At 44.0% G+C, this 27526-nt stretch overlaps 1 protein-coding gene across 1 annotated transcript in view; it reads right to left on the reverse strand.

Annotated features, from left to right (window-relative positions):
* The window catches only part of LOC121284322 (interleukin-18 receptor accessory protein-like), a 67209-nt gene extending 40289 nt beyond the window's left edge, over positions 1 to 26920 (reverse strand). The window contains exons 1-5 of the mRNA XM_041199717.1: positions 26856 to 26920; positions 24846 to 24946; positions 19417 to 19672; positions 14676 to 14841; positions 10814 to 10988 (exon numbers count right to left, since the gene is read on the reverse strand). Of these exons, the coding sequence (XP_041055651.1) occupies positions 10814 to 10988; positions 14676 to 14841; positions 19417 to 19672; positions 24846 to 24946; positions 26856 to 26875 (718 nt within the window). The 5' untranslated portion in view covers positions 26876 to 26920. The remainder of the gene's footprint in view (positions 1 to 10813; positions 10989 to 14675; positions 14842 to 19416; positions 19673 to 24845; positions 24947 to 26855) is intronic.
* Between the last annotated feature and the right edge of the window lie 606 nt (positions 26921 to 27526).

The following is a 27526-nucleotide window of genomic DNA, read 5'->3' on the forward strand; positions in this document are numbered from 1 at the left end:
TTTCCTTACCCAGTTTGTGTTTCTCTCTCCCTCCTTCGCCAATTGGCCTCTTAGGATGCTCAGAGTAAAATGACTTTGATTAGGCAGCATGCCAATTCCCTTCACAACTGGCAATTAAGCAGTGTGTTTGCAAATAGTGGAAGGGCCAGCAATGCTCAGACAACACAATTTAGTTTCAAGCCATGATACTTAAGCCATTGCAAATGTGGGAACTGCACATTCAAGAACCATTTCTCCAAAATTGCAAGCAGCTGCACCGATTGCCATTTTGGTAGACTCGCACCCAAAGTGGGAAGGTTAGGAATTGTACCTCCATCTGATGATTCATGCCATGAAACTTAAGCTACTTATATTCCAGTATTCATTCCACTTCAAAAGAATAACCTTGCACTTATACAACTTTTTATCACATCCTTGATATGTTTTAGTTTGCCATTGTGAGATTTGAACTTTTGATTACAAACCCAGTACCATAACCACTTGGCTATTTAGGCCAAGCTCTTGATATGTTTTAAGTGAATTACTTTTTGTACTATAATCATTGTTGCTGTGTAATTAGTGGAACTATGTAGAGATAGCCCCATATAGGTGGACTAAGGAGCAAGACAATGGATGAGAATAGTATGGCCGACTGTATTGTTACTGCCAGGTGAGGAGGGATAGGATGTCTCCCCTCTTTTCTCTCTCTTTGTTTGACCATAACAGTTTAGTTTAAAGGGACATACAAGCCAAATCCATGATTGTTTAACTGTTTACATACTATGATCGTACAAGACAGGTTTTCTTGAGCTTTAAAAAAGAGGATAGTTTTGTTGGACTTAACCCAGTTTAAGTAAAGTAATATAAAGACTCTAGCTTTCACACATGCACACACTCGAAGTTCACGCACACAGACATAAATAGAGTACAGAGTGGGGAGGCTAGATTAAGTGATCTAGAGTCCAATAAATTTAAAGGGCTACATGGATTTTGAAGGTTGGTGACTTGGCTGGCTTTAGGCTGAATTCGGTGGTCCTGCTGCTTTCAGCATCAAGGTGGATTAGAGCTGTTGACAGTGCTGTAGCTGGAAACAACAGCACTGGGTAGGATTCTTTTTAAAATCTCTGCATGTGGCACCTTGATAGTCAAAATCAGTAGATAGGGTTCAACTTGCAAGTTAGATGGAGAGAGAGGGAAAGAACCCACTCAAGGTCTTGTTCCCTTAACATTTCAGTTGCTTATGCTGTTCTTCAGAAAAAACAGGTACTTAGACACACACAAATGGTAGGTTTGTCACATGATATTCTCTCTCCAACTGCCAGTGACTCAAATATGATCATGACTAATATATTCTTGTTACCTTAATTAGATCATGGCTGAAAATTCCTCACTCAGCAAGTGATTATGTCTAATGGTTTGTCTTTACCCAATTGAGTACCAAGGTGACTGTCTGGATGCTTTGCTAATGATATAGGAGATGCCCCCCCATTCTCTTTCAAGGCCATTGTTCCTGGTGTGGCTTTGCAGACAGGTTGGGCAGTTCTGGAGTATAAGTTAGGTGGTGGGAGCAGACGACAAACCCCCAGACTGATGAAGATGCAGAGACAGGCATGGGAACATCAGGCATAGCTGCCAGAAGCCAAGCACAGACTGGGCCGAAGGCTGGAGGAGTCTGTTCACATTCTGTCTGCTGCCATGGCTCTGGCATGCAAGCACTTGGCTGCCTCCATGGAAGGGTGGAGACTCTGGTCCAGCAGAACACACAATGGCTGCTGGATATGCACTCAGACTGCACTCCACTGTTCTAGCCATGGATGCAGTGTAGCAGTGGCCAGGGGAGAGGGGGACGAGGCACTTCAAACTCCCTCCAGGTGCCCCATTTTCTTAAGAAGTCAGGGAGGTGCCATCAGTCTCTCACAGGGTGGAATTGTGCAAGCCAGGCACCGCAGGGGCTTCATCCCAGGATACTCCAATGGTGCCCTGCTGTTCAACCTCCCCTCTGCCAGTGCCCCCATCGCCTCGAGCAGGTCAGGCAAAGGAATGTTCATCTGCACCATGCATGAGATCCTAAGCAGGGTGAGGCCCTCTAGACCTCAGGCCACCATGGGACGACTTCCAAAGTCATCACAGTCAACAGGGCACAGCAGTCAGCAGACTGCCTCCACCTCAGCTGTGGTTGTCAGTGTTGCACATAAGCGTAACATAGAAAAAGAAAGGTAAAGAAGTTTTGAAGGCACATAGGTGGCATGGGTATACAACCATTGTATATGGTTTTGGCACTTATAAATATATGTTCTCTTGCAATGTTTGGACGTTTCCTGGATTCTCATCTTGTTACTAGTTGCTTCAATGGTCACAGACTTTTAAGACGTAGAACTTGGTCCCCCATCAGAGTCCGATAATGTCCTCCTAGAGTCACTTCTCTCACATTATTAACATTGTGATTACTGAATATTCTACATGAGGATGATTAATCACTGGCCATCATTTGTGAGTGTGAGGATTGAGTACACATCATGCAATCTATTACACAGCTCACCAAGTTTGGAACTCTGAGAATAATGTCTGCGCAGAGTGTTCACCAAGGTCATTGCATCTCTTGCTGCTGTTGCCCTGATGTGAGATGTGGATGGAAGCAAAAAGTCCTCAAGGGGTGTTAACCAGGCTATGTGAGTGGCAAGGAACACTGTAGATGAAGTTTCAGCATTAAAAGAGTGAAGCTCTTCATTGTGGTCTGAAGAATAAAAAACCAGAGGCTTTCCTAGATGTTAGGAAATTTACAGGGTGTGCACATCCAATCGGTCCTGGCTGTCCTTGTTTAGCTGCTTGAGCTAACGTGCAGGTGAAGGCTGCAAGGAGGCAATGGGCAGGTTGGCCTTAACTGCAAGAGGGATTGAGTGCATGATTAAAGAGGTGTGCATGCAATTGACTGCAAACTTTGTGAGACCTCACCTGAAGAATTGTTTAGCCTACTTGTCTCCTTTTCAAGGGTAGGAATAAGACCTCACATAAAGGAATTGCAACCAAAGGGCACTGGAGAAAGAACTGGGATATTAATTCATCAGGTAAGAGCAAGTAGAATGGGCCTGAGCGCTGGACTGTGCAGAGGACCAAGAGGCTATCAATGTGAAGCATCAAGAGTTGTTACAAGACTCTTCAGGGTTCATGTAGGAGAGGTGTTTAACTTGGCTGGGGAGTCCAGAATGATGAAACACAGTCTTACAGTATCACTAGAGCCATCTAGGACTGAGATGTGTAGTACTCTGCAATTAGAGGGTTGTGAGTGGTTGGACCTCCACACCCTACAGTGCAGTTATCTGGTACTGTCATTGAGTGGACTCCAAAGTTACTTGGATACTTTTTGGGATGATAAAAATGTCAAGGCATATGGGATAACTGAGAGCAATTGAAGTTCGGGGACCAGTTACAAGAACTTCCCTGATCAAGGTGCATGGAGGAGCTAAATGGTCTTCTCATGCTCTTCTTCCCTGTGCACCAATGTTTCTGATTCCACCTGAAATAGCTGTCGGCAATGTCTACTCCCCTTTGGGAACAGGCATGAGGGTGACATGGGTGCATTCCTGCTGACATAAGAAATCATGTTGCTTTCAATGTGCCCTGCATACAAACTTTGTAAGGGCTTGGAAAAAATTTCATTTCTGCTTGCAGGTTCCTGAGGTTATGGGAGAATGGAGTGTTGTGCAGGTTCTGATACTCACATTTGGCAGAGGGGTCCGTATATCAGCACAGTTTGGTGCATGCAGAGGATAAGATCAGCAGCAGGGCTGATGTTAATTAGTGTAATTTAATTCAGGTGTCATAAAACATGGTATGTTAGAGTAAACTATATGTGTTATAAATAAGGAGCCATGGCCTGCCAGTCAGCAAAGGATTAAAAACCAAGTTGTCAAGGATACCTATTGGCAGCTTACTCTGCCTGGAATCTGTTAGCTGTTAGGCTGTCACGGGGCTGTCTGCCATGTGGTACCCTTGTAAAGGCCTCTGAGTGTGCCTCTGTGACATTCTGGCCCTTGTCATAACCATCTCCTTCCCCTGTCCTTATTGTTGGAGGAGAAATCTTTGACCTCCATGTCTCCCTCTTCAAAGATATTCCCCCTTTGTTGCGTGAGGGTGTGCAGGGCACAGCAGACAAAGATGATCTGGGACTGTCTCTGTGGGGAGTGGTAGAGTGCCCAGCCTTCACTTTATTTTTCCCCGCTGATCCTGTTTCCCTTGCCCTGCCTCCCTTGTCCAGCCTCCCTTGGTGAGCTTTTGCGTAACTTTGACTATCGGCGCCTGATCTCATCAAGAGGTTGACATCTATGAGCCATCCGCATGAAGGCCAAAGCAGTGGCTACTGACTTCCAGGAGCAGGAAGAAGGCTGCACACCGTTAATACGCAATCGTAAATGTGAATGCATAGCTTTCTCGGTGGCGGAGAACTTAATTTGGCAGGGGTACTTAATATTTTTTATTCATTCATTCATGGGATGTGGGCTTCATTGGCTGGGCCAACATTTATTGCCCATCCCTAGTTGCCCTTGAGAAGGTGGTGGTGAGCTGCCTTCTTGAACCGCTGCAGTCCATGTGGTGTAGGTACACCTACAGTGCTGTTAGGAAGGGAGTTCCAGGATTTTGACTCAATGACAGTGAAGGAACAGCGATATATTTCCAAGTCAAGATAGTGAGTGACTTGGAGGGGAACTTCTATGTGGTAGTGCTCCCATCCATCTGCTGCCCTTGTCCTTCCTGATGGTAGTGGTGGTGGGTTTGGAAAGTGCTGTACAATGAGCCTTGGTGAATTCCTGCAGTGTATCTTGTAGATGGTACACACTTCTGCCACTGTGCATCAGTGGTGGAGGGAGTGAATATTTGTGGATGTGGTGCCAATCAAGTAAACAGCTTTGTCCTGGATGGTGTCAAGCTTCTTGAGTGTTGTGGGAGCTGTACCATCCAGGCAAGTGCAGAGTATTCCATCATTGTGCCTTGTAGATGGTGGACAGGCTTTAGGCGGTCAGGAGATGAGTTACTCGTTGCAGGATTCCTAGCCCCTGATCTGTTCTTGTAGCCATTGTATTTATATGGCTAGTCCAGTTTAGTTTCTGGTCAATAGTATCCCCAAGATGTTGATAGCGGGGGTTCAGTGACAATAATGCCATTGAATGTCAAGGGGCGATGGTTAGATTCTCTCTTTTACAATTGGTTATTACCTGGCACTTCTGTGGCACGAATGTTACTTGCCACTTGTCAGCCCAAGTCTGGATATTGTCCAGGTCTTGCTGCTTTTGGATACCGACTGCTTCAGTATCTCAGGAGTTGTGAATGGTGCTGAACGTTGTGCAATCATCAGCGAACATCCCACTCTGACCTTATGATAGAAGGGAAGACATTGATGAAGCAGCTGAAGATGGTTGGGCCGAGGACACTACCCTGAGGAACTCCTGCAGTGATGTCATGGAGCTAAGATGACTGACCTCCAACAACCAGAACCATCTTCCTTTGTGCTAGACATGACTCCAACAAGTGGAGAGTTTTCCCTCTGATCGCCATTGACTTGGGTTTTGCTCAGGCTCCTTGATGTCACACTCAGTCAAATGCGGCCTTGATGTCAAGGGCAGTCACTCTCACCTCACCTCGGGAGTTCAGCTCTTTTGTCTATGTTTGAACCAAGGCTGTAATGAGGTTAGGAGCTGAGTGGCCCTGGCAGAACCCAAACTGGGTGTCAGTGAGCAGGTCATTGCTAAGGAAGCGCTGCTTGATAGCACTGTTGATGACCCCTTCCATCATTTACTGATGATAGAGAATAGACTGATAGGGCGGTAATTGGCTGTGTTGGATTTGTCCTGCTTTTTGTGAACAGGACATACCTGGGCAATTTTCCACATAGCCGGGTGGACGCTAGTGTTGTAGCTATACTGGAATAGCTTGGCTATGGAAGCAGTAAGTTCTCGAGCACAAGTCTTCAGTACTATTGCCAGAATGTTGTCAGGGCCCATAGCCTTTGCAGTATCCAGTGCCTTCAGCCATTTCTTGATATCACACGGAGTGAATTGAATTGGCTGAAGACAAGCACCTGTGATGCTGGGTACCTCTGGAGGAGGCCAAGATGGATCATCCACTCAGCACCTCTGGCTGATGAACGTAGAAAATGCTTCAGCCTTATCTTTTGCATTGATGTGCTGGGCTCCTCTGTCATTGAGGATGGGGATATTTGTGGAGCCTCCTCCAGTGAGTCGTTTAATTGTCCACCACCATTCATAACTGGAAGTGACAGGACTGCAGATCTTAGATCTGATACATTGGTTGTGGGATCGCTTAGCTCTGTCTATCATTTGCTGCTTATGCTGTTTGGCATGCAAATTGTCCTGTGTTATGCCTTCACCAGGTCGACCCCTCATTTTTAGGTATGCCTGCTGCTACACCAGGCATGCCCTCCTGCACTCTTCATTGGTCTGGGGTTGCTTCCCTGGCTTGATGGTAGTGGTAGAGTGGGGGATGTACCGGGCCATGAGGTTATAGATTGTGTTCGAGTACAATTCTGTTGCTGCCAATGGCCCACAGTGCCTCATGGATGACCAGTCTTGAGTTGCTAGATCCTTTCAAAATCTATCCCATTTGGCACGGTGTTAGTGCCACACAACACAATGGATGGTATGCTCAATGTGAAGGAGGGACTTCATCTCCACAATGACTGTGCGGTGGTCACTCCTATCGATACTGTCATGGACAGATAAATCTGCAGCAGACAGGTTGGTGAGGATGAGGTCAAGTATGTTTTTTTATCTTTTGGTTCCCTCACCTCCTGCCGCAGACCCAGTCTAGCAGCTATGCCATTTAGGACTAGGCCAGCTCGGTCAATAGTGGTGCTACCGAGCCACACTTGGTGATGGACATTGAATTCCCCCACCCAGAGTACATTCTGTGCCCTTGCCATCCTCAGTGCTTCCTCCAAGTGGAGGAGCACTGATTCATCAGCTGAAGGAGGGTGGTACGTGGTACTCAGCAGGAGGTTTCCTTGCCCATGTTTGACCTAATGCCATGAGACTTCATGGGGTCTGGAGTCAATGTTGAGGACTCCCAGGGGAACTCCGTCCTGACTGTATACCACTGTGTCACCACCTCTGATGGTGGTGTTTGGGACATTATCTGTGAGATATGATTCCGTGAGGATGAATATGTCAGGTGGTTGCTTAACTAGTCTGTGAGTCAGCTCTCTCAATTTTGGCACTAGCCCCGAGATGTTGGTAAGGAGGACTTTGCAGGATCGACAGGTGGTCTGTTGGGTGGTCCGTCTGGTTTCATTCCTTTTTTGAGACTTTGTAGTGGTTTGATACATTTAAGAATATTTAAGGGCCGACCACATTGCTGTGGGTCTGGAGTCACATATAGGCCAGACCAGGTAAGGACAGCAGATTTCCTTCCGTAAAGGACATTAGTGAACCCGATGGGTTTTTCCAACAATCAACAATGGTTTCATGGTCATCATCGACTTTTTTTATTCTAGATTTTTATTGGATTCAAATTCCACCATCTGCCATGGTGGAATTCAAACCTAGGTACCCAGAGCGTTACCCCTGGGTCTCTGGATTTTTATTCCAGTGACAATACCACTATGCCATCACCTCCCCTTAAATTCTGGTTATCTGCCCTTTTAATGGGTATGCAAATACATGCAAAAGAGTTTCCCAACACTGTTTGCCAGGCAGCTCAACCCACTTTGTAACTTAATTGCAAAAGTTCATCGTGCCATTGGGAATCTCATTTTTGCCCTCCTGTTAAATTAAGATCCCCTACCCTCCAAGCTTCTCGCACGAGGTGGTGACCCATTTAGAGGAGCTTGGAGTTTGGCAAACTGCACACAGCAGGATTAAATTTTGGCCCTTATGCTATTCAATGACTTTGGCAAATGGTCCTGGCAATATTTTTTATCCTACATACCATTCGTGCTTTTTTCAGCTAATTCCAATCCAAACTAAACGAGGAAGAGGGCAGCTTTTCAAAGGCTCTGCTCCTGGTGCAGAGTCTCACTTGTTCAGAGAATAGATGAGAATTGGACATGGAGGTCTGTGACTAAAATTAATCACCAAAAAGTTGTGAGCTCTGCCTTCCATACCCAAATCTCAGTTTCAGTTTTCTGTCAGATGAGAATCCGTGCCTGGAAACAGGCCTCAAAAATGTATCCAGGGATTGCAATTCTAATTTATTAAAATGCTAATGGACAGGAGAGAGAGAAACTAAACTTCTTAATCCTCTCCCATCTGTCCGTAAGCAGAGATGTTTTTTGAATAATTTTGAAGTAGGCGGTAGTGTGTTCCCCTAATCCCTCAGTTTGTGTGATCCAATTTAAAAATCTGCAGCAAACTCTTGTTATGATTAACTCAGAAGATTAGTTTATTCACATTCAGACCTACAGAGGGGGTAGTGTTCTCAACCTCACACATGCACATATTTATACAGTAAGGGGGGATAGAAAAGAGGAAGATTTACAACTATGGGCAGCAACAGTAAAAGAACAACAGAAATGAATATTAGTTCACATGATTTTCAGAGTCCATGAAGTCAAAGTCCAGAGAGTGTTTCCTTCATGGCAGAGTTCAGTCCAGGTGATTTTCTGGTTTGAGCAATACAAGAGTCCTTGAAATGAATGGTGATGCAGCATGATGGAGTTTTTGTGCTTAGACCACTTGACCATTTAGGTCAGGGACTTTTAAAATTAAACATCCTTTGTGGAGTTGAGAGATGGTGGCCGGCTGTTTGGTTAGCCAGGAGCTGCTGGAGTACTTTCTAGCTGGTATTAAATCAGCAGTCCGAGCAGTGAGACTAGAAATGTAATAGTAAAATGATCTAAAAGGCTAGAAGCATGGGGTCATGTGATGTGGTCCATTAATGAACTAATTGCAGCCTTGCAAGCAGTTTCTGTGCTTCTGGCCAAAATCCATTGTTTTCCTTAGGAGCGAAAGCGTGGCTGTTAACACTTCTTCAGGTGTAACAAGTTTCTATGTCTCTGTCTTTATCATCATCCCAGCTGGGGGAGTCAGTTCATCTGTTAGTCATCTAGTTTCATGATTATAATGTGGCCTTCCAATGGGGTGTGAGATTCACAAGGATGAGAGTGGAACTCTTGTCCTTGTAATTTCTGTTGGTAGCTTCCAGAATAGATGGCCAATCTTTTAAATCATGTGATCTGTAGCAGCCATTTTGTAGTTCAGCAGAAATATAAAAAAATTAAAATAGCAAAAAAGAATAAAGTTTTGATACATACAGTTTTTATTTATGTTTATGTCTTATTGACATAACATTATGCCTGATAGTTGATGATGCAATGACAGAATAATGAGATTCTGTTGATCTGGTCTCAGTCTTCGAGTTCATGGACTGAACATTGATTCTCATTTTATTTTTAGACTTGCAACTGTGTCCTAATCGAATGGTTAGAAGTGATTACTGTATCCTGGATTGCCAGGAAATTAAGCATTTCTCTCAAGTGCAAAAAGGTCTGCTTTTTCTCAAAGTTAAGAGGACTTAAGCTTTATAGCTGTTGGAGAAGATGTAGCTCAAAGGTCTCGGTTTCCTTTCTTGTCCAATCCCTTTCATAACTGCAACTCAAAGACTAAAGAAGCGTATGTTGTGCTTCACAACAAACAGCCTTCAGGATTAGCTAAGGCAGGAACACTTAACAAATCTACACTGTACTTAACACATGAGAATACAGCTTCACAATAGAAACTCCACTGTGCTCAATAAATATTGAAAGGGTTGTAGAGAATTGGAAGACTTTTCCTCATATCTTGAATCAATCTTCATATTTTTAAAACATATTACTGATTTCCTAAAATAAAAGCAAAATACTGTGGATGCTGGAAACCTGAAACAAAAACAGCTCAGAAGAAGAGCCATATGGACTTGAAACATTAACACTGTCTTTCTCTCCACAGATGCTGTTAGGCCTGATGAGTTTTTCCAGCATTTTCTATTTTTATTGCTGATTTCCTCCCTTTCTGTTTTCTCCACAAAGTGTTGACTCACACTGGAATTGGATTTGAATTTATAGGGTGAAATTTCACGGTTCCTCACTCATGGGCTTGAAGGTGGAGGGGCTTGTAAAATGCAGCGAGTGGCATGTGTGCTGCCAACCCGCCTTCTCCCAAACTGCCTCTCATGTTATGAGGGTGGCAGAGGCATCTGGCCTGCCCTTTGGCCTTATGGAGACCTTTAAGTGGCTAACTAATGGCCATGCAAGTGCTTCATCCCATTCCTGCCACTATTCTATGTGTGGCAGGGGTGGCCCATGCACCCCCCCTCACCTCCACCCCTCCCAAGGCCATACCACCATTAACTCTCAAACACAGTTCCCCAACCCCGATACCAGGCAGGCTCTGCCGATACACAGGACTTACCTTCAGCCCAGCCTCCACTAGCTTCTCTTCTTCAGGAACAGGCTGTAGTCCCAGCATTGGCCACTGCTCAAAACTGGCACTGCTGGGGCTACAGAGCTGCTGACCATCCAATTGACTGGCAGCTCTCTAAGGTGGGACTTCCTCCCGAGATGGGGGCAGAAGTCCTGCCCTTAGCCAATGATTGCCCCATTAAACATTAAATGGTTGTGGGCAGTTGGTATCAACAGGGATGGGTCCCCACCAATTCTTTGAGTGGCCAGGGTAGGAAGCCCCACCATCCGAAAAATCCTGCCCATAGTTTCTGTTCACCCAGTGTGTGAGTTTGGATGATGAGTATAGAATCTGAGCTTTTGAAATGGTAGGTGCATTAAAACTTCTTCAGAGAACAACAAAAGCACATAACAAATTAATTCAAGATTATTGGCATTTTCACTTACCTATAACTCTCACTGTAAATGTTCTTTTCGCAATCCACGTGATGTTATTTTCAATGAAATTAAAGGTGCATGTGTAATTGCCAGAATCTGATTCATATATTGTGTTTAAATGGATTTGACCATTTTTTATCTTGAGAGAAATTCGTTCAACATATTCTTGAAATATTTTCTTATTCTGAAGGAAATAAAAGTGGATGGTAAATTTTTTGAGGCTACAGTGTTATATTTTAATATATTATTTTGCAATTATTATTATCATCCTGTAAAGAAATTGGCTATGTGCCCTTTTACCTGTGAGATCTATGTTCAACCCTCAGGAAGAAAGAAGAAAAAACTTGTATTAATATAGCACCTTTCATGACCTCACAGGACATTCCTAAGTGCTTTACAACCAATTAAGTATTTTTATATATCATCATTGTTTTAATGCAGAGGAATGGGTCATCAGTAAAATTATTTCAGGATTCAGTTTGTTTTCCAGACAACAGAAAACAAAATTCCCTTGGTAACGGGACGGTTGTGCTATCTCCCCAACTTGCACCTGGCCTCATGGTTGCCATGGCAGCGATCGACTGGGTCCCAGCCGGAGACTGGTGATGGCGGGAGAGAGCACCAGGGAGAGGAATTGTTCGGCCCTTGTGGGCCCTTCGATGGTGATAGCGGCGTCTTTTGGAGGCAGAGCCAGAGCCCTGAGCATGGGCTGAGGTGGGAGCCGGGGACCAGGAGGAATGACGGGGGAGAGGGGAGAGAGGCAGCAGGGCCACAAGGAGCTGGCTACAGTGTGGCCAGGAGCAGCAGAGTCATGAGGAGTGGGCTGCTGAGTGGCCAGAGGCACCAGAACCACTGTGGTTGCAGGAAAGAAGTTTGCTGCTGTGGATAGGGCCAAGCTGATTGAGTGGAAAGATCCAGTTTGTGTGTTTGAACAGGACAAGTTCAGCCACGAGATTTGCAGCAGATCTGTCCAAGACTTGAAGAGCACATTACCTCTCACCACTTGCAACTTGAAGAGTTGGATTCTTTAATCAAAGCTACCATTGCTGGTGGTGGTGTCATTCCTCACATTCACAAATCCCTGACTGGCAAAAGGTAAATGGCAAGCCAACTTGGAACTCTTCGGGTCAGGGTTGAGCTCTCAATGGGTTTTCTATGTATTGGAGTGATGAGCAAAAATCGTCCATTGTGAAAATGTTTATTTCTTTAAGATAAGCTTTTACATGAATATTTATTTTATCGGCATCAAACCTAAATATGCAATAAATATGCTGGAACTTTTGTGCATTCCCTGCGCTTAAATCTTGTGTTAAACCTTATATTTTCATACAAAGATGTTCTTTGAAAAGTGGGAAAGGTCATGAACAGGGGATGTTATTTTGGCCCCGATGTTTAAGCATGCTGTGCTTAAATATGGCAGAATTGCTCATTGAGTACATCCTATGACCTATATAGACAATTGACAGAAATATTGCTCTCAACAGTTGGGTATTGCTCAACCAACATTTATCTTTGATCTGTTTTTTCACAATGATTGGATTAGTCACTGAAACCATGGCCCCGATATTGATGGGAAGGTAGGAAGGATGTGGAGGAATGGGGTGTGAACGGCAAACCCGGCAAGACTGGGAATGTGGAGTTAAATAGAATGCTGCAGTCTCCCAGCAGACAGCCAACCTGAGTGACAGCCTGGCCAGCAAGTAGGAACACAAAAGGAGCAGGGCTATTTCCAGTCAATTGGTCAGGTTTGTAGCAGCAAGTTGGGGGGGAGGAGTGGAGAGCTGAGAACAGAGACATGATCAGGGCTAGGGTGTGTCAGTCAGCAGTCAGGGTTGGGGCAAGTCTTGGGGCCCATTTGTCTTGCTACTCAGACTGGTGAGTGGCCTGAAATACTGCACAGGGCTAAGCACGACACGTTCTGGCTCACTTTCTCATCCAGTGGTGTTAATTCCCAAATAATCATTTTAATTCCTGCATTCATTTTGCTACCTTTAGTCTAGTATTGACCTTCCAGTTATTTGTACTCAACTTTACCTAAGATCATTCAGCATCTGGTGTTTAGTAGTTTAGTTAAGACTGGAGTTATTTTAAATGGTTACCATTAAATGCCTGCTCATAAATGAAGAATGGTGGGCTTCAACATGCCAATTGCCTACTACTGTAATTTCCAACATAAACTGCAGGAGAATTTATAACTGCTTGTGGCAAGACAGCGTTCATTCTGCTTCTGTGCATTTGAATCCTCTATGGGGCAGAATTTTCATGGGGACATGTGTGGAGGCGGGCAGGTGCTTTAAATTTGCACCACCGGTCGGCATGCTAGTTTGCCAGCATAATCCCACTCTCAGATCATTTACCTGGAAACCAGATCCGATGCATTAGGGTTAAGTGCCTGCAAGCAGTGGGTAACCAATTAAAGTGGGTAAATAGCCTATTAAGGCCAATTGTCAGAAGTCAACTGTCATTTTCTTTCCAGTCTTTGTGGGCCCACTCGAGGCTTTGGGGACTAGGCCAGCTGCCTGGATGCAGCCTCCCAGCGGCTTCAGTGCCGGGGGTGCGGGGGCAGGTGGATGGGGGGTATGTTGGTGGCAGCTTTCAAGGCAACATTTCAGGCCCTGCCTACCTGCTGAGCTATGGTTGCAGTCGCATGCAGCTCTGTGATAGGGTACACCCTCCACAATGGTTGCTTAGCAGCTGTATCCATTTTTTAAAAAAAGTTTTAATAGTTGCTGAAAAGGTGCCTCACGATCTCTCTCCCTTACCTGCAATGGCAGTCTGAAGTTTCTTCCAAGCTGGAGGGCCACTATTCGCCTTCCAACTGCAAGAGCCCAAGCACCATCCTTAATTCGATGGCAAACTAGCCATCTGGCCATTAATTGGCCAATTCGGGGAAAATCGCTGTCAGGTGACTGTTTGTTTCCTACACAGTGCAGGATTGTGACCCCCATTTGATCCTGACATTGGGGTACTGACCCAAACCCCAAAGTCCTGCCAATGCTTTCTGCCTAATTTTCCTCCCTCCATTCAGGAAGACAAATTATGCTGGAATATAATTCCACACGCATTAACAGCCATCCAGTACCTTATCCAAATGTATATTGTGACCCTGACAATGAATGGTGCCAGGTTTTTCAACCATCACAGCAGATCCTGATCCTGTATTGTAGTTTTCAGTAGAAGTTATTGGATCGTATTAAGCTTGAACCCTTTCCCCTTCTTTAATCCAGGAAGGTCAATTATACTGCTGCATTTCTAATCTAGCCGAGATTACTTAATACCATAAATCTCTTCTTGCAAAACTAATCAATAACTAACATTCTGTTTTGAATTTCCTACATTATTTTCAGCAACTGGAGCCAAACAAATCTCTTTTAATTTCTAACCAGTGTTCCAAACTCTACACTTTAATTTTGTTTAATTGGGTTGGGTTTTAATTTCTCTGAATTCCTGCCCCCAAAATCTAAATTCATCCTCAGATCTTCCCACAAGACCTAATCATTTATAATCGGAATACATTATATTTTTCACATATTCCAGATGCAGCCTCTTTAAACAGCACCTTCCAACCCATGACCACTACCATCTAGAAGGACAAGGGCAGCAGATAGATGGCAACACCACCACCTGGACGTTCCCCTCCAAGCCACAAATCATCCAGACTTGGAGGATATCACCGTTCCTTCACTGTTGCTGGGTCAAAATCCTGGAACTCCTTACCTAACAGCACTGTGGGTGTACCTACATCATATAGACTGCAGTTGTTCAAGAAGGCAGCTCACCACCATCTTCTCAAGGGCAACTAGGGATGGGCAATAAATGCTGGCCCAGCTAGCGAAGCTCACATCCCATGAATGAAAAAAAAATGACTTACCTTATACCATTTTACAGGAAAGCTTGCTGAAGCATTGAAATGTTGAATTCCTGGACATGATATTATATCTGCAGTCCTCTGAATTAGGAGAACATCACAATTTCCAGCATCTTGACAGCCTGTTTGTACAACTAATATATAAACCTTAAAGCAAAGTCCAGTATTTCTGTTGATTAAACACAAATAAATTTCAGCAAAGTGACAAAGTACAATAATAATAAAAGCAAAATACTGTGGATCCTGGAAATCTGAAACAAAAACAGAAAATGTAGGAAAAACTCAGCAGGTCTAACAGCATCTGTGGAGAGAAAAACAGAGTTAATGTTTCGAGTCTGTATGAATCCAGCATTTTCTGCTTTTGTTTAGACAAAGTATTATGCTGTTTTTGGAATTTATTTTTAGCTTCTTAATCAGTATAAACAATTTCTTATTTTTTCACCAATCATTTGAGTGTCTGACATATGCAGAAACCCATCACTGTACATAACAGTTCTCAAGCTGCTGAGGAATCCAGTTGTCCAGGAATATAGACTCTCCAACTGTTTGATTTGGAGAGTAGGCCCCTCTTTAGGAGCATATCCTACTTCCCTAAACCCTGAGAAATTGGGTGCAGGTTAGCAAGAACCAAGGTTTAGTGACCCTCGAGTGTGCATAGGGTTGCTATTGGACTTTAACCAGAAGTGAGTGTACAGCTTACCTGCAGCAGTAAGCTTCCTGCTGCTTCTCTAGCCAGGGCCAACCTACCAGTTGGGTGTAATTATCCTGAGCAAAGTGTGAAAGATCCCAGCTCCCACTGACAGGCTTGGTCTTTCAGCTTTCATCAATGAATCAGATTATCTGACTCATTACTAACAGTGCTGTGGCATATTTCATTTTTGTGTAACATAGTTAGTGAGTAATTAACTACAATAGGGCAGGCAGGATGATGCACCAATTCTGACAAAGGAAAGATTTCTAATTAAAGGGATTCCAGCATGGGCAGAAAGGCTGAACTTGACATGGATTCCTGCAGCAATGGAGAAGAGAACTGAGAAGGCTAGCCCCTGAGACTCTCACTCTCACCTGGAGGTACTGCTGCAGGAACTCTCCCAAAGACAGGAGGAAAAGGGCAACCAAGCAGACGTACATGGAAACAGCCAAGGAAATCAGCAGCAGGAGTGGGGTCCTTCATCATGGAGACGGTGCACCAAGAGGATCCAGGACATCAGAAGAATGTGAAAAGTGAGTGGCATAACACTTTCAGGTATAAGCCCCTACATTTTGACTTCCCCAACATTCTGCTGATCAGAACTCCGTAGATTAACACACTTTGCAGCTCCATTCATTTTTCTTTCTCAAGGGACCTCCTCACATCCCCATCTGAACAGCCAATACTCACGTGCACTTTTGTGCTATCTCATGCCCATCTCTTACAGTCACTTCCACAAATGTTGTTCTTTCTACCTCTTCACAAAAGCTATTTCTAACACTCGCTGCTTTCTCTTCTTGCAGGGAGAAGAGAGGGCACAGCTTTGGGGAGACCTGGTGGGTGGTGCCCTCCAGTAACAGTCAGCTTGTGGGCCACTTGCAGTGCACGCTCACCATGGAAGGAGGTCTTGTACCAGAAGGCTACAGATGTCGGCAAAGACCTGCATGAGAGCCTGTTCATCCAGGGGCACTGACATGTCGAGAGATCTAATCCACTGCCTGTAGACCATGAGCCAAATCATCCCAGATTTGCAATAAGTGCAGTAGCAGTTGCGTAATACAATGTTTTACCAGTCGGCTGCAATGGCGGGTTTTCATGCCATATTGTCCCAAACCCGCTATGTTACTTACATATTCCCAGGAAACACGCCATTTCCATGACGGGCTGTCACCTTCCCGCTTCATCACGCCAGGCACCACATTTAAAGTATAGCTGCACTCAGTGCTTCCAGCCCAGGACTGCGGCAAAGAAGACATGGTCCCAAAAGGCAAGAAGACTGCAACCCTCGAGCGCCCTTTGGATGCCATGGAGGCCCACTGTGATGTCCTCTACCCCCGGTCTGGCTGCAGGAGGGTCAGCAACCACTATGGCTTGGTAGGCCTTGGCAGTGGTGATCAGTGCTAATGCTGCACAGAAGAGGTTGGCCATTCAATGCAGATAGAGGATGCATGATCTCAATTGTGCAGCCAGGGTATGACAACCATCTCATCACTTTAAACTCACACACTCAAGCCCATCACACATTTGCTGGCATCTCACTCACTGCCAGCTCATGGGACATCACCACCCATTCTCACACACACACCCTCACATCTCCATATGACCTCATTCCTCTGGAGACTGCCTCCTCAGCCCTCACCATCTTGCGGCCACTTGCACAAATCAACATGTGCCCCCCAAACACCCTGGGATACCCTCCTTCCCCAGTACAGCCACCTACATATGGATGATGTGGTAGGCAGAGACCTGCGTGAGTCTGTGAAGCCTGGCTCTGATGACTGCAAGTGCTGATCAAAGCATGGTAGGCAAACAAACCTTGAAGTCCCGAGCAAAGTGCAGCCTGCCAAGTGCATGTTGCTTATGTGCTGTTGTGAAGCACGTCGACATGTTTTCCCGCCAACGTGGACAGACGTTCCAGCGGGAGGGGGTTAACGATTCTGGCGGGCAGACCTAATAATGATATGCTGATGTATTACAATGAGGTTCCCAATGCCCAATGGCAGGAACACGGCCCACCATCGGCATGCTGAGCAGATGATTGCGAATTGATTTCACACCGGTGTAAAACCAATCATGCCATTTGTCTGCTCATGCCACCGAGATGGCTGACGCCGGCAGGCTTGGAAAATCCCGGCCCATGTGTATTGGTTTAGGGGGTGTTGGAGTTGGATTTATATAGCCATCCCCTTCACCCTGTGGAGTGCAAGGCTGCCCCAATGCCATGGTGAAGGCTGACAGCAGGAAAGTGCAGCTGAAGGTGAATGAAGTGCAAAACACATGAACTGACTTCATGAAGTTGGCAATCACCTGTCAAGTAGTGAAAGCACTCTCTGAGAAGGGGTGCTGTAACACAGTCTCTCACCTGGCCATGGCTGGATCTCTTCAGTTTCACTGATCAAAGCATTCCCAGCCTGTCAATTTCACTGAAGAAACTCCCTGCTGTGGGCCTAGCTGTTTGACCCTTGGAGCTGTTGTCAACTTGGGAAATAAACGCACTGGCTTTAAACCTGGAATGGTCGGTTAACCAACAGTTAATGACCTATTGCATGTAACAATTACTTTCCCAACAGCTCCAAAGGGGCTCCCCTCTTCCCTACAAACCCACTTAGGTAATATCTGTAAAACGGCTGGATGATGACAGAGTCCCAACCTGATGCCACTTATAGAGAAGTTAACTCCCCATACACACACAAACTCACCTCCCCTTGCCTCGGAAAGTTCCACCCAAAATGTTAAAAATTCATATCTCAACCCAAGCAGGTCTTGAACTTATCTATTTCCATTTACAACAACTTGCATTTACATCTTTAATGTAATAAAACATCTTAAGTTGTTTGACAGGAACATTATAAGGCAGGAAAGGAGGTGTGGCAGGCATCAAAACCTTATTAGGAGGCTATGTATCCCCATTTAATGAAGTTTCTATTTTAAATCACATCGACCATGCTTCCTAGTCCTTGGGATACTCAACCAGTAAATTGAGGCTGAAAGGGCTGCATCCATAAGGCAAATGTCTTTACAGCACAGCTTGTGCGCCAGGAGGAGTGTTTCTTCCAAGTCCACCAAGATAATAGTGTAAACTTCCTTGAGTCTGCAACCTGCCTGACCCTTCTCCCTGCTCCCCCATCCTGTAATAGTTCTGCTCACCCAAACTCTCTGACGTCTTCACACACCCCCAACTCTGCAATGTCTCCATTCCCCCCAACTCCACAATTCTCCACTTCCCCAATCTCTGGCTGTCTCCTGTCCTCCCCAAACCCACAATATCTCTGCACCCAAACTCCATGATGTCTGCTTACCACCCCTCCAAAATCCACAATGTCTTCTCACCTCCCATCTCTTAATCCTCTCCCCACCGCACTGCCTCAAAACCTACCTGCAACCCTTTCTCTTGCCAAGTAGATGGATAGACTGCCAATCTGTCTGGCTAGTGAGGCTGGGCTGAGTCCTGGCAAAAAAAAAAAGGTCAAAATACCCTAGAATTGTGTGTTTGGGAAAATAGGCACTTCCAAGTTTCTGGACCATAAGGTCTCTCCCACCTATCGCTCCAAGATCAGGCATCGGTAAATATTGAGGTCTATGATTTGATAAATCTACCTCAATAAAAAGGAAAATGCTGTTCAGTCACATGAAAAAAAGCTAGAAAACTTTCCTCCATTGTTAAAACTTCCATTCCAGCCAACATAGGCTCTGTAAATTGCTCTGGTTGCTTTTCTAAACCTCTGGAAAACTCCCAACAAACTCCCCATTAGCTCTATATGGACATGATGTTTGATTATTCTTTTTCCATTTATAGTCTCATCCCTCTAGGGAATGTTTTGTTGATACTTCGTGCAGGCTGCAAACAGGAACACACCTGTGAAATCATCACTAATGAGTAAGGTCCCCAGTTGCATTTAATTTCCCCAACATATATTTGAGCTCCCACTTGGTATTATATAAATTGCAATTGCTTTGTACTGCTCAGAAATTATGATTTATAACCAAATGTAATACATCCATTAGTGAGTATTGATGGGTTGGACATCTGAATTTTAAGATTAATTCCCATACCTGAGAAAACACAGATAAATGCCAGTATCAGCCCTGCTGATTGAAGAAAATGAGAAGTTCCTTCCTCTCTGATTAATAACTTCATTCCAGCCATTTATTTTTTCAGAATTTACTTCCTTGTCTTGTCTGTACCATAATGATTCATTTTCAATGGGCATGGAATTGTCATTAGTGAGATTCTCTGGCTCGCATGCCAATTCAAAAGGGTCTCCCACAAATGCATAGTAATACCTCTGTGGTGCTTTTGCAAAACAATCTGCATGAAAAATAACATTGAAGGTTTCCTGTTCAGAGAAGTAATACATTTTTAACAACCATTGCATTTAATAGTGTAGAACGATAAACATTTAAAAATGATTCTCAATACCATATGCTAGCTTTTAGGAGATGTTTCTGTACCCTTTGGCACTTTCAGCAGAGTCACTTGAATCAATAGAAACAATAAAGAGTTTACAAATCCAGCTGTGAATTTTATGATATTTCTGTGTGGTTAATTCATTATATCTGTTTCACTGACTGGGTCCTGCAAGTCTTTCTCATTTACACATGGAAGGAAAGGTATGACCACTTTGTCAAAGGAGAGGTGCTGGCGCAGTGGTATTTTAACTGGACTAGTAATCCAGAGACCCAGGTTAATACAGTTGGGACCTAGGTTTGAATCCCACTACAGCAGATGGTGAAATTTGAATCCAATAAATATCTGGAATTAAAAGTCTAATGATGGCTTTTGCCAATTAGGGAAGGAAATCTGCTGTCCTTACCTGGTGTGGCCTACATGTGGCTCCAGACCCACAGAAATGTGGTTGATTCTTAACTGCCCTCTGAAATAGCCACCCAATTGTACAAAGCCTAAAAGGAATGAAACCAGATGGACCATCTGGCATCAAGCTAAGCACTAGAAACTACAACAGCAAATTCAGCCCTATCGACCCTGCAAAGTCCTCTTTACTAACATCTGGGGGCTAGTGCCAAAATTGGGAGAACTGTCTCACAGACTAGTCAAGCAACAGCCTACCATGGTCATACTCACAGATAATATCCCAGCTACTACTATCAACATCTCTGGGCAGAGGTGGCTGCACAGTGGTATACAGCCTGGGAGTCTGAACATTGACTCAGGATCCTATGAAGTCTCATAGCATCATGGGCAAGGAAACCTCCTGCTAATTAGCATGTACCTCAGCTGATAAATCAGTACTCTTCCACGTTCAACACTTCTTGGAGGAAGCATTGAGGTGGGGAGGGTACAGAATGCCCTCTGGGCGGGGGACTTCAATGTCCATCACTAAGAGTGACTCAGTAGCACCACAACTGACCAAGCTGGCCGAGTCCACAATCACATAGCTGCTAGACTGGGTCTGCAGCAGCTGGTGAGGTAACCAACAAGAGGGGAAAACAGACTTAACCTCATCCTCACCAACCTGGTGAGGAGTGACCACTGCACTGTCCTTGTGGAAACAAAGTTCCTTCTTCACATTGAGGATTGCCTCCATTGTGCTGTGTGGCACTACCACCATGTTAATTTGGAAAGATTTCTAACAAATCTAGCAACTCAAGACTGGGCGAACATGAGGTGCTCTGGGCCATCAGCAACAGCATAATCTGCAACCTTATGGCCTGGCATAACCTCCACTCTACCATGACCACCAAGCCAAGTGATCAACCCTGGTTCAATGAAGAGAGCAGGAGGGTGTGCCAGGAGCATCGGGCATACCTAAAAATGAGGTGTCAATTGATGAAGCTACGACACAGGACTACTTGTGTGCCAAACAGCATAAGCAGCAAGCAATAGGCAGAGCCAAGCAAATCCACAACCAATGCACCAGATCTAAGTTCTGCAGTCCTGCCACATCCAGTCATGAATGGTGGTGGGCAATTAAATAACTCACTGGAGGAAGAGGCTGCACAGTTATCCCTATCCTCTATGATGGGGGAGCCCAGTACATCAGTGCAAATGTAATGTTGAAGCATTTGCAACAATCTTCAGTCAGAAGTGCTGAGTGAATGATCCATCTTGGCCTCTTCCAGAGGTCTCCAGCATCATGGATGCCAGTTTTCAGCCAATTCATTTCACTCCATGTGAGATCAAGAAATGGCTGAAGGTATTGGATACTGCAAAGGCTATGGGCCCTAACAATATTCCAGCAATTGTACAGAAATCTTGTGCTCCAGAACTTGCAGCGCCACTAGCCAAGCAGTTCCAGTACAGCTACAATGCTATCACCTAGCCAGCTATGTGGAAAATTGCCCAGGTAAGTCCTGTAATAAAAAGCAGGATAAATCCAAACTGGCCAATTACTGCCCCATCAGTCTACCCTCCAACATCGGTAAAGTGCTGCAAGGGGTCATTACAGTGCTATTGAGCAGCACTTGCTTAACAATAACTTGCTCACTGAAACTCAGTTTGGGTTCCACCAGGATCACTCAGCTCCTGACCTGTTTACAGCCTTGGTTCAAACATGGACCAAAGAGCTGAACTCCAGAGGTGAGGTGAGAGTGACTGCCCTTGACACCAAGGAAGCATTTGACTAAGTGTGGCATCAAGGAGCCCCAGCAAAACTGGAGTCAATGAAAATTGGGGGAAAACTCTGCACTGATTGGTGACATACCTAGCACAAAGGAAGACGATTGTCGTTGTTGAAGGTCAATCGTCTCAGTTCCAGGACATCATTGCAGGAGTTCCTCAGGGTAATGTCCTAGGCCCAACCATCCTCAGCTGCTAAGCCAATGATCTTCGTTCCATCATAAGGTCAGAAGTGTGGATGTTCGCTGATGATTGCACAATGTTCAGCCGCATTTGCGACTTCTCAGAAATTAAAGTAGTCAATGTCCAAATGTAGAAAGACTTGGGCAATATCCAGGCTTGGGATAACAAGTGACGAGTAAAATTCAAGTCACACAAGAGTCAGGAGGTGGCCATCTCCAACAAGAGAGAGTCTAACCATCGCCTCTTGATGTTCAATTGCATTACCATCACTGAATCCCCCACCATCAACATCCTGGGGGTTACCATTGACCAGAAACTGAACTGGACTAGCCACATAAATACAGTAGCTACAAGATCAGTTAAGAGGCTAGGAATCCTGTGACAAGTAACTCACCTCCTGACTCCCCAGATGCTGTCCACCATATACAAGGAACAAGTCAGGAATGTAGTGGAATACTCACCACTTGCCTGGATGAGTGCAGCTCCAACAACGCTCAAGAAACTTGACACCTTCCAGGACAAAGCAGCCCACTTGATTGGCGCTCCATCCACAAACACTCCCTCTCTCCACCACCAGTACACAGCGGCAGCAGTATATACCATCTACAAGATGCACTGCAGGAACTCACCAAGTCTCCTTAGAAAGCATTTTCAAACCCACCATCTAGAAGAACAAATGCAGCAGATACATGGGAATACCACCACCTGGAAGTTCCCCTCCAAGCCACACACCATCCTGACTTGGAAATATATCACCGTTCCTTCATTGTCGCTGGGTCAACATCCTGGATCTCCCTCCCTAACAGCAGTGTGGATTTACCTACACCACATGGACTGCAGCGATTCAAGAAGGCAGCTCATCAACACCTTCTCAAGAGCAATTAAGGATGGGCAATAAATGCTGGCCTAGCCAGTGACATCCACATCCAATGAATGAATAAAACAAATTCACTAGAAACAATAAGCAAAGCAATACATCACAGAGCATGCAAACTCATTATTAGATTTTGTGTCTGCCTGGAGGATACCTGTATAAAGTTGCACAATTTTCAAAGGGTATTGTTTAAGGACCCAAAGATAAAAAAATTGCAGATTACAGGAAAAGCTGGGGAGCTGGTGAGGTAATGGATTTGCTGTATTTCTCTTGCAGGTAGTTGGTGCAGACTCGAAAGTCTCAATAGCCTCCTTTTGCACTGCAACCAATCTATGAGTTTATCATTCTGTGAACTTAACATCAATATATTCTTGTAAAGTAGTAGCATAGGACATACATGGAGATCAAGGAAAGTTATAATTTCATAACAACAACTTGCATTTGTAATGCACCTTTAACAATCAAACTTTCACACCGAGGGATATAAGGTGATATTAGGACTGGTGACCAAAAGTTTGGTCAAAGAGGTAGGTTTTAAGTAGTGTCCTAAAGGAGGAAAGAGAGATAGAGAGGCAGAGAAGTTTAGGATGAGAATTCAAGAGCTTAGAGCTGAGGCAATTAAAGGCATGGCCATTAATGGTGAAATGATTAAAGCTGGGAATGTGGAAGGCCCCTTCAAGTGGGTGTTACCAGGTCTGCCAACCCCATTGTGGGCCTGTTATCGCCCTGAAACATTGATTTGGCCAGATCAAATTTAGCTCCAGTCTATTAAATTACAGCTCCATAAACATTGGCTGGAACTTTTCAGACAAGAATGAAGTCACCGATGTCAGGACAAAATGCATGTCCCAAGCCAGCAGGCAGTGAGGCTATTTTACCAGTGGTAGCCAATTAAGAGGCTACCACTGGAGCTGCTGTCCATAAGGATGGAGGCCCGTCTCTTTGAGCTGCCAGCCCAATTAGAAGTGGAGTTGCTAAGGCTGCAGAGAGAAATAGAAGGCTGAAGGGCTGGAAAGATTTTCTTTAATGTGTCAGGGCCAGGTAGGCAGATCCCAGCAATTGGAAGGGTGAGCCCTCCAGTGGCGTCGTCGGAGTCATGTGGGTGCCCATTGCTGATGGGGGCCCCTATGTAGGCATCAAGCATCCAGAAAGGAAGGTCCCCACTCTCCCCGCAAACCCCTCCCCTGGGAATTCACCCTATTGAAGCTAGCAGACTCCTCACATGTGGAGGGGATGTCCATTCCAACACCAGTAAATTGCTAGCAGGGATCATGAAAAGGCCGTTAATAGGTCATTCCATTCCCACTTTGGAGAATACCCTGTGGCGGGAAGAAGATGTCAGCCTTCCCTCCGGAACCCTTCTGAAATTATTTTACCACCCCTCCTGCCTTAAATCCTCACCGTTGACTGGGTTTTGGTTCCATTAGAGCCAGTCACCCTCCAGCACCTCATCCAACCCAATATTTCTCAAACATGTGTCGGGATTCTTTTTATTCTTTCACAGGATGTGGGTGCCACTGGCTAGGCCAGCATTTTCATTGCCTATCCCTAACTGCCCTTGAAAGGTGATGGTGAGATGCCAGTGAATATAAGGCAACCCTTTGGCTATCAAAGGCATCATGGCTACTCTAATCATGTCTGCATCTGAATTCCATATATGTGCACTTTCAGATGAGGGCATTGTATAGCAATCTGGAGAAGAAAACCCGGCTGACATTTTCTCAGGGATCTGGAACTTTGTGCTAACATTCTCTTGATGGTCAAGACTTCATTCCAGGAGTGCAAATTTGTAAATTCTATTTTGTTATTTAAGGGCATTTGAGAGGTTAATAAATAATAATATCTAACCTGGATAATTTGAAGAATCCAAAGGATATGTAACAGGGTTTGCACTCATCAATTCTAATGTGGTGAATGTAAAAAAGAGTGTCCAGAAGTTCCGAATCATCCTGTATTTCAGACAAAAGCAGAACAGCGGCTCAGGTACTGACTGTAAAAGCTAGGACTGGTGCATGTATCATAAATTAGGCAGAAAGTTACTATACACTTAAGACGCTAGAAAATGTGATGCTGTTTTCTCCATTGAAAATACACCCTCTAATGGATTTCAACTATACGTAGCTTTCAGCAATCTACCAGGGTACAGCATGCATAATCCAGAATAATTGCATGGGAGGTGACATCAAGTTTACAGCAAAGGAATAGATCATTCAGCCCAATTAATCTGTGCTCTACAAAACCCTCCAATGACCCATCTTCACCTAACCATGTTAACATATCCTTCTATTTCTTTCTTCCTCACTTGTTAATCCAGCTTTGCTAAAATGCATCTACACTGTTTGCCTCGACCACTCTTTGTGACATTATGTTCCACATTCTAACCACTCTTTGAGCAAGGTAATTTCTCTTGGATTTATTTGTTTTTAAAAAATCTATGATCTTTAGTTTTGGACTCGCCCACATGGGGAAACTAGTGGTACTAAATCAACCACCAAGAATGTGGTATCAGATTTCAATACAGGTTTTTAATCGGGTGTTCTGCTTCCATAAAAACAGTCAGGAGGAAATAAGTAGTGAGGCAGATTTCACCAAGGTTAGGATACACTTGGAACCAACCCCAAGAACTGTTAAAATGTAAACTATAATGTATTTTCACAATAAATGATTGCAAAACCATTCAAACGTTAAAGGGAACTGTTAATTGCAGTAATGAAAAAGGGACAGTGGAAATTTTAAAAGTACCTCCAAATTTCAAATGGCTTGCTTATCAAGTATGTCATGGAAAGAAAGTTCCGCACAAAATTCATTTTAATGGATATGGACTTTGTCCATGGGGTCACTTTCCGTTATATCAATTTTTAAATCAGATCAGCTGTGTTTTATCTGTTTCTTTACTAAAGTTAACCAAGACAGGAATTTTACACTTTTTTTTTCAATGGAAAAGAAAGTCAGGTGGGGCATAAAATCAACTGTCAATATGTTCTTGTTCATTTTGCACACAGCAAAGTCCAATTTCATTGCCGATGTTTCAAAATGACGCCTTTATCTAGGTGATGCTGTCAATATAACAGGTCGATCCACATTGAATCCACTTCATCTGAATGATGGATAATTCATCAAAGGGGTTTTAGTCTTAAAAAATTAATTATGGTTCTTTATGGACAGCCAGCAGCCCCTCTTGTAATGGTACCTGACATTCCAACCTTAAACTCCAAGGTGCCCCCAGGCATAGTAACCTGCTTGGTACTGTTAACTCAACTCACATTACCTGGCAAGCTCATCATTCTAGAGTGCAGACTTGACCAGTTCTCTGTGATTCCAGCGTCACTGGACCAGAGCAACGTCTATCAGTTTCATGGCAACCTTTAATTTAAAGGGGCTTCATCATCAAGATTAAAAATATCTAGCAACCTTTTTTTGTGGACAGAGACGGCAGCTGAAACACTGTGTACCAATTTTGTACAATGCCCTCTCATATCAGTCACACAACAATGCATTCAAATGCATTTTCCAATAGTTTTTATAAACAAGAATAGATTCATCAAATAAGTTTACTCTCGAAAGACAGTATCCCTTTAAATATTTAACCTGGCGTTACCAAAATGAGACTGTTATTAAAATGACGATGCAACCAAGAAAAATAAGTTACCAACTGAATTGAGAGCAGTGAATAGCATAATTCTAAATTCAACAACAACAGTAGATGGGTTATTGATACAGCTAACAACTAAACTTAACCAATTAAAAATATCTGTGGCCTTGGGATTTTTGTAGGTTCAGTTGATCAGCTTGCTTTTAAAGAATCATAAGCGAATATCTACAGATTTTAAGAATGTTCAAATTATGGAGAATACTTACTTCTTCTGTTGTTTTTCCATGTAACACACTGACAATTTCAAACTTTCATCTAAGTCTGTTTCCTTTACGTGAACACTGACCTTGATCTACAAAACCAGCCTCCAGCCCACAAATGTTTAAAATAGCTTGTGTGTGTTTTCCAGTTCAACAGTACAGTCAGGTCTGGGAACCACCAACATTTCTACAAAACTTTGCTCTGTTAGATCTGGCATTTCTTTTCTAAATAGTGGTAATAACTATCACTTTATTCCAAGCCAGTGAAACTTGCTTTCCTTTTCCTTCATTAACAATACAAGTAAAATACTTGCTGCATGTACTTCTCTTGACTTATCAGAAAAAAAACTAGTCGCTGCATTAAGATAAGATATATTTGTGAGGTGTTATTTTTTTGTAAAATAAGACCCAAGGAGAAAAACAACAGTCATAGCCATACATTTGCAGTTTCCTGTGCTAACTTTACACATTCTAAGCAAAAAAAACCCCAAATGTTTTATGGCTTTAGCTTTACTGTTGATATAACAACAACAAAATAAAATGAAGCAGACAGATAGCAAAAACATTTATTTTTCATTTATTTGTTAGCCAAATAAACATAAGGCGGAGTTTTACATCCCATGGGTGGGCCAGCGCTGGGCCCAACCCGATGCGTCCCGAAGTCATCGTGCACTTGC

Source organism: Carcharodon carcharias, chromosome 11 (genome assembly GCF_017639515.1).
Source record: "Carcharodon carcharias isolate sCarCar2 chromosome 11, sCarCar2.pri, whole genome shotgun sequence".
NCBI classification, from domain to species: domain Eukaryota; kingdom Metazoa; phylum Chordata; class Chondrichthyes; order Lamniformes; family Lamnidae; genus Carcharodon; species Carcharodon carcharias.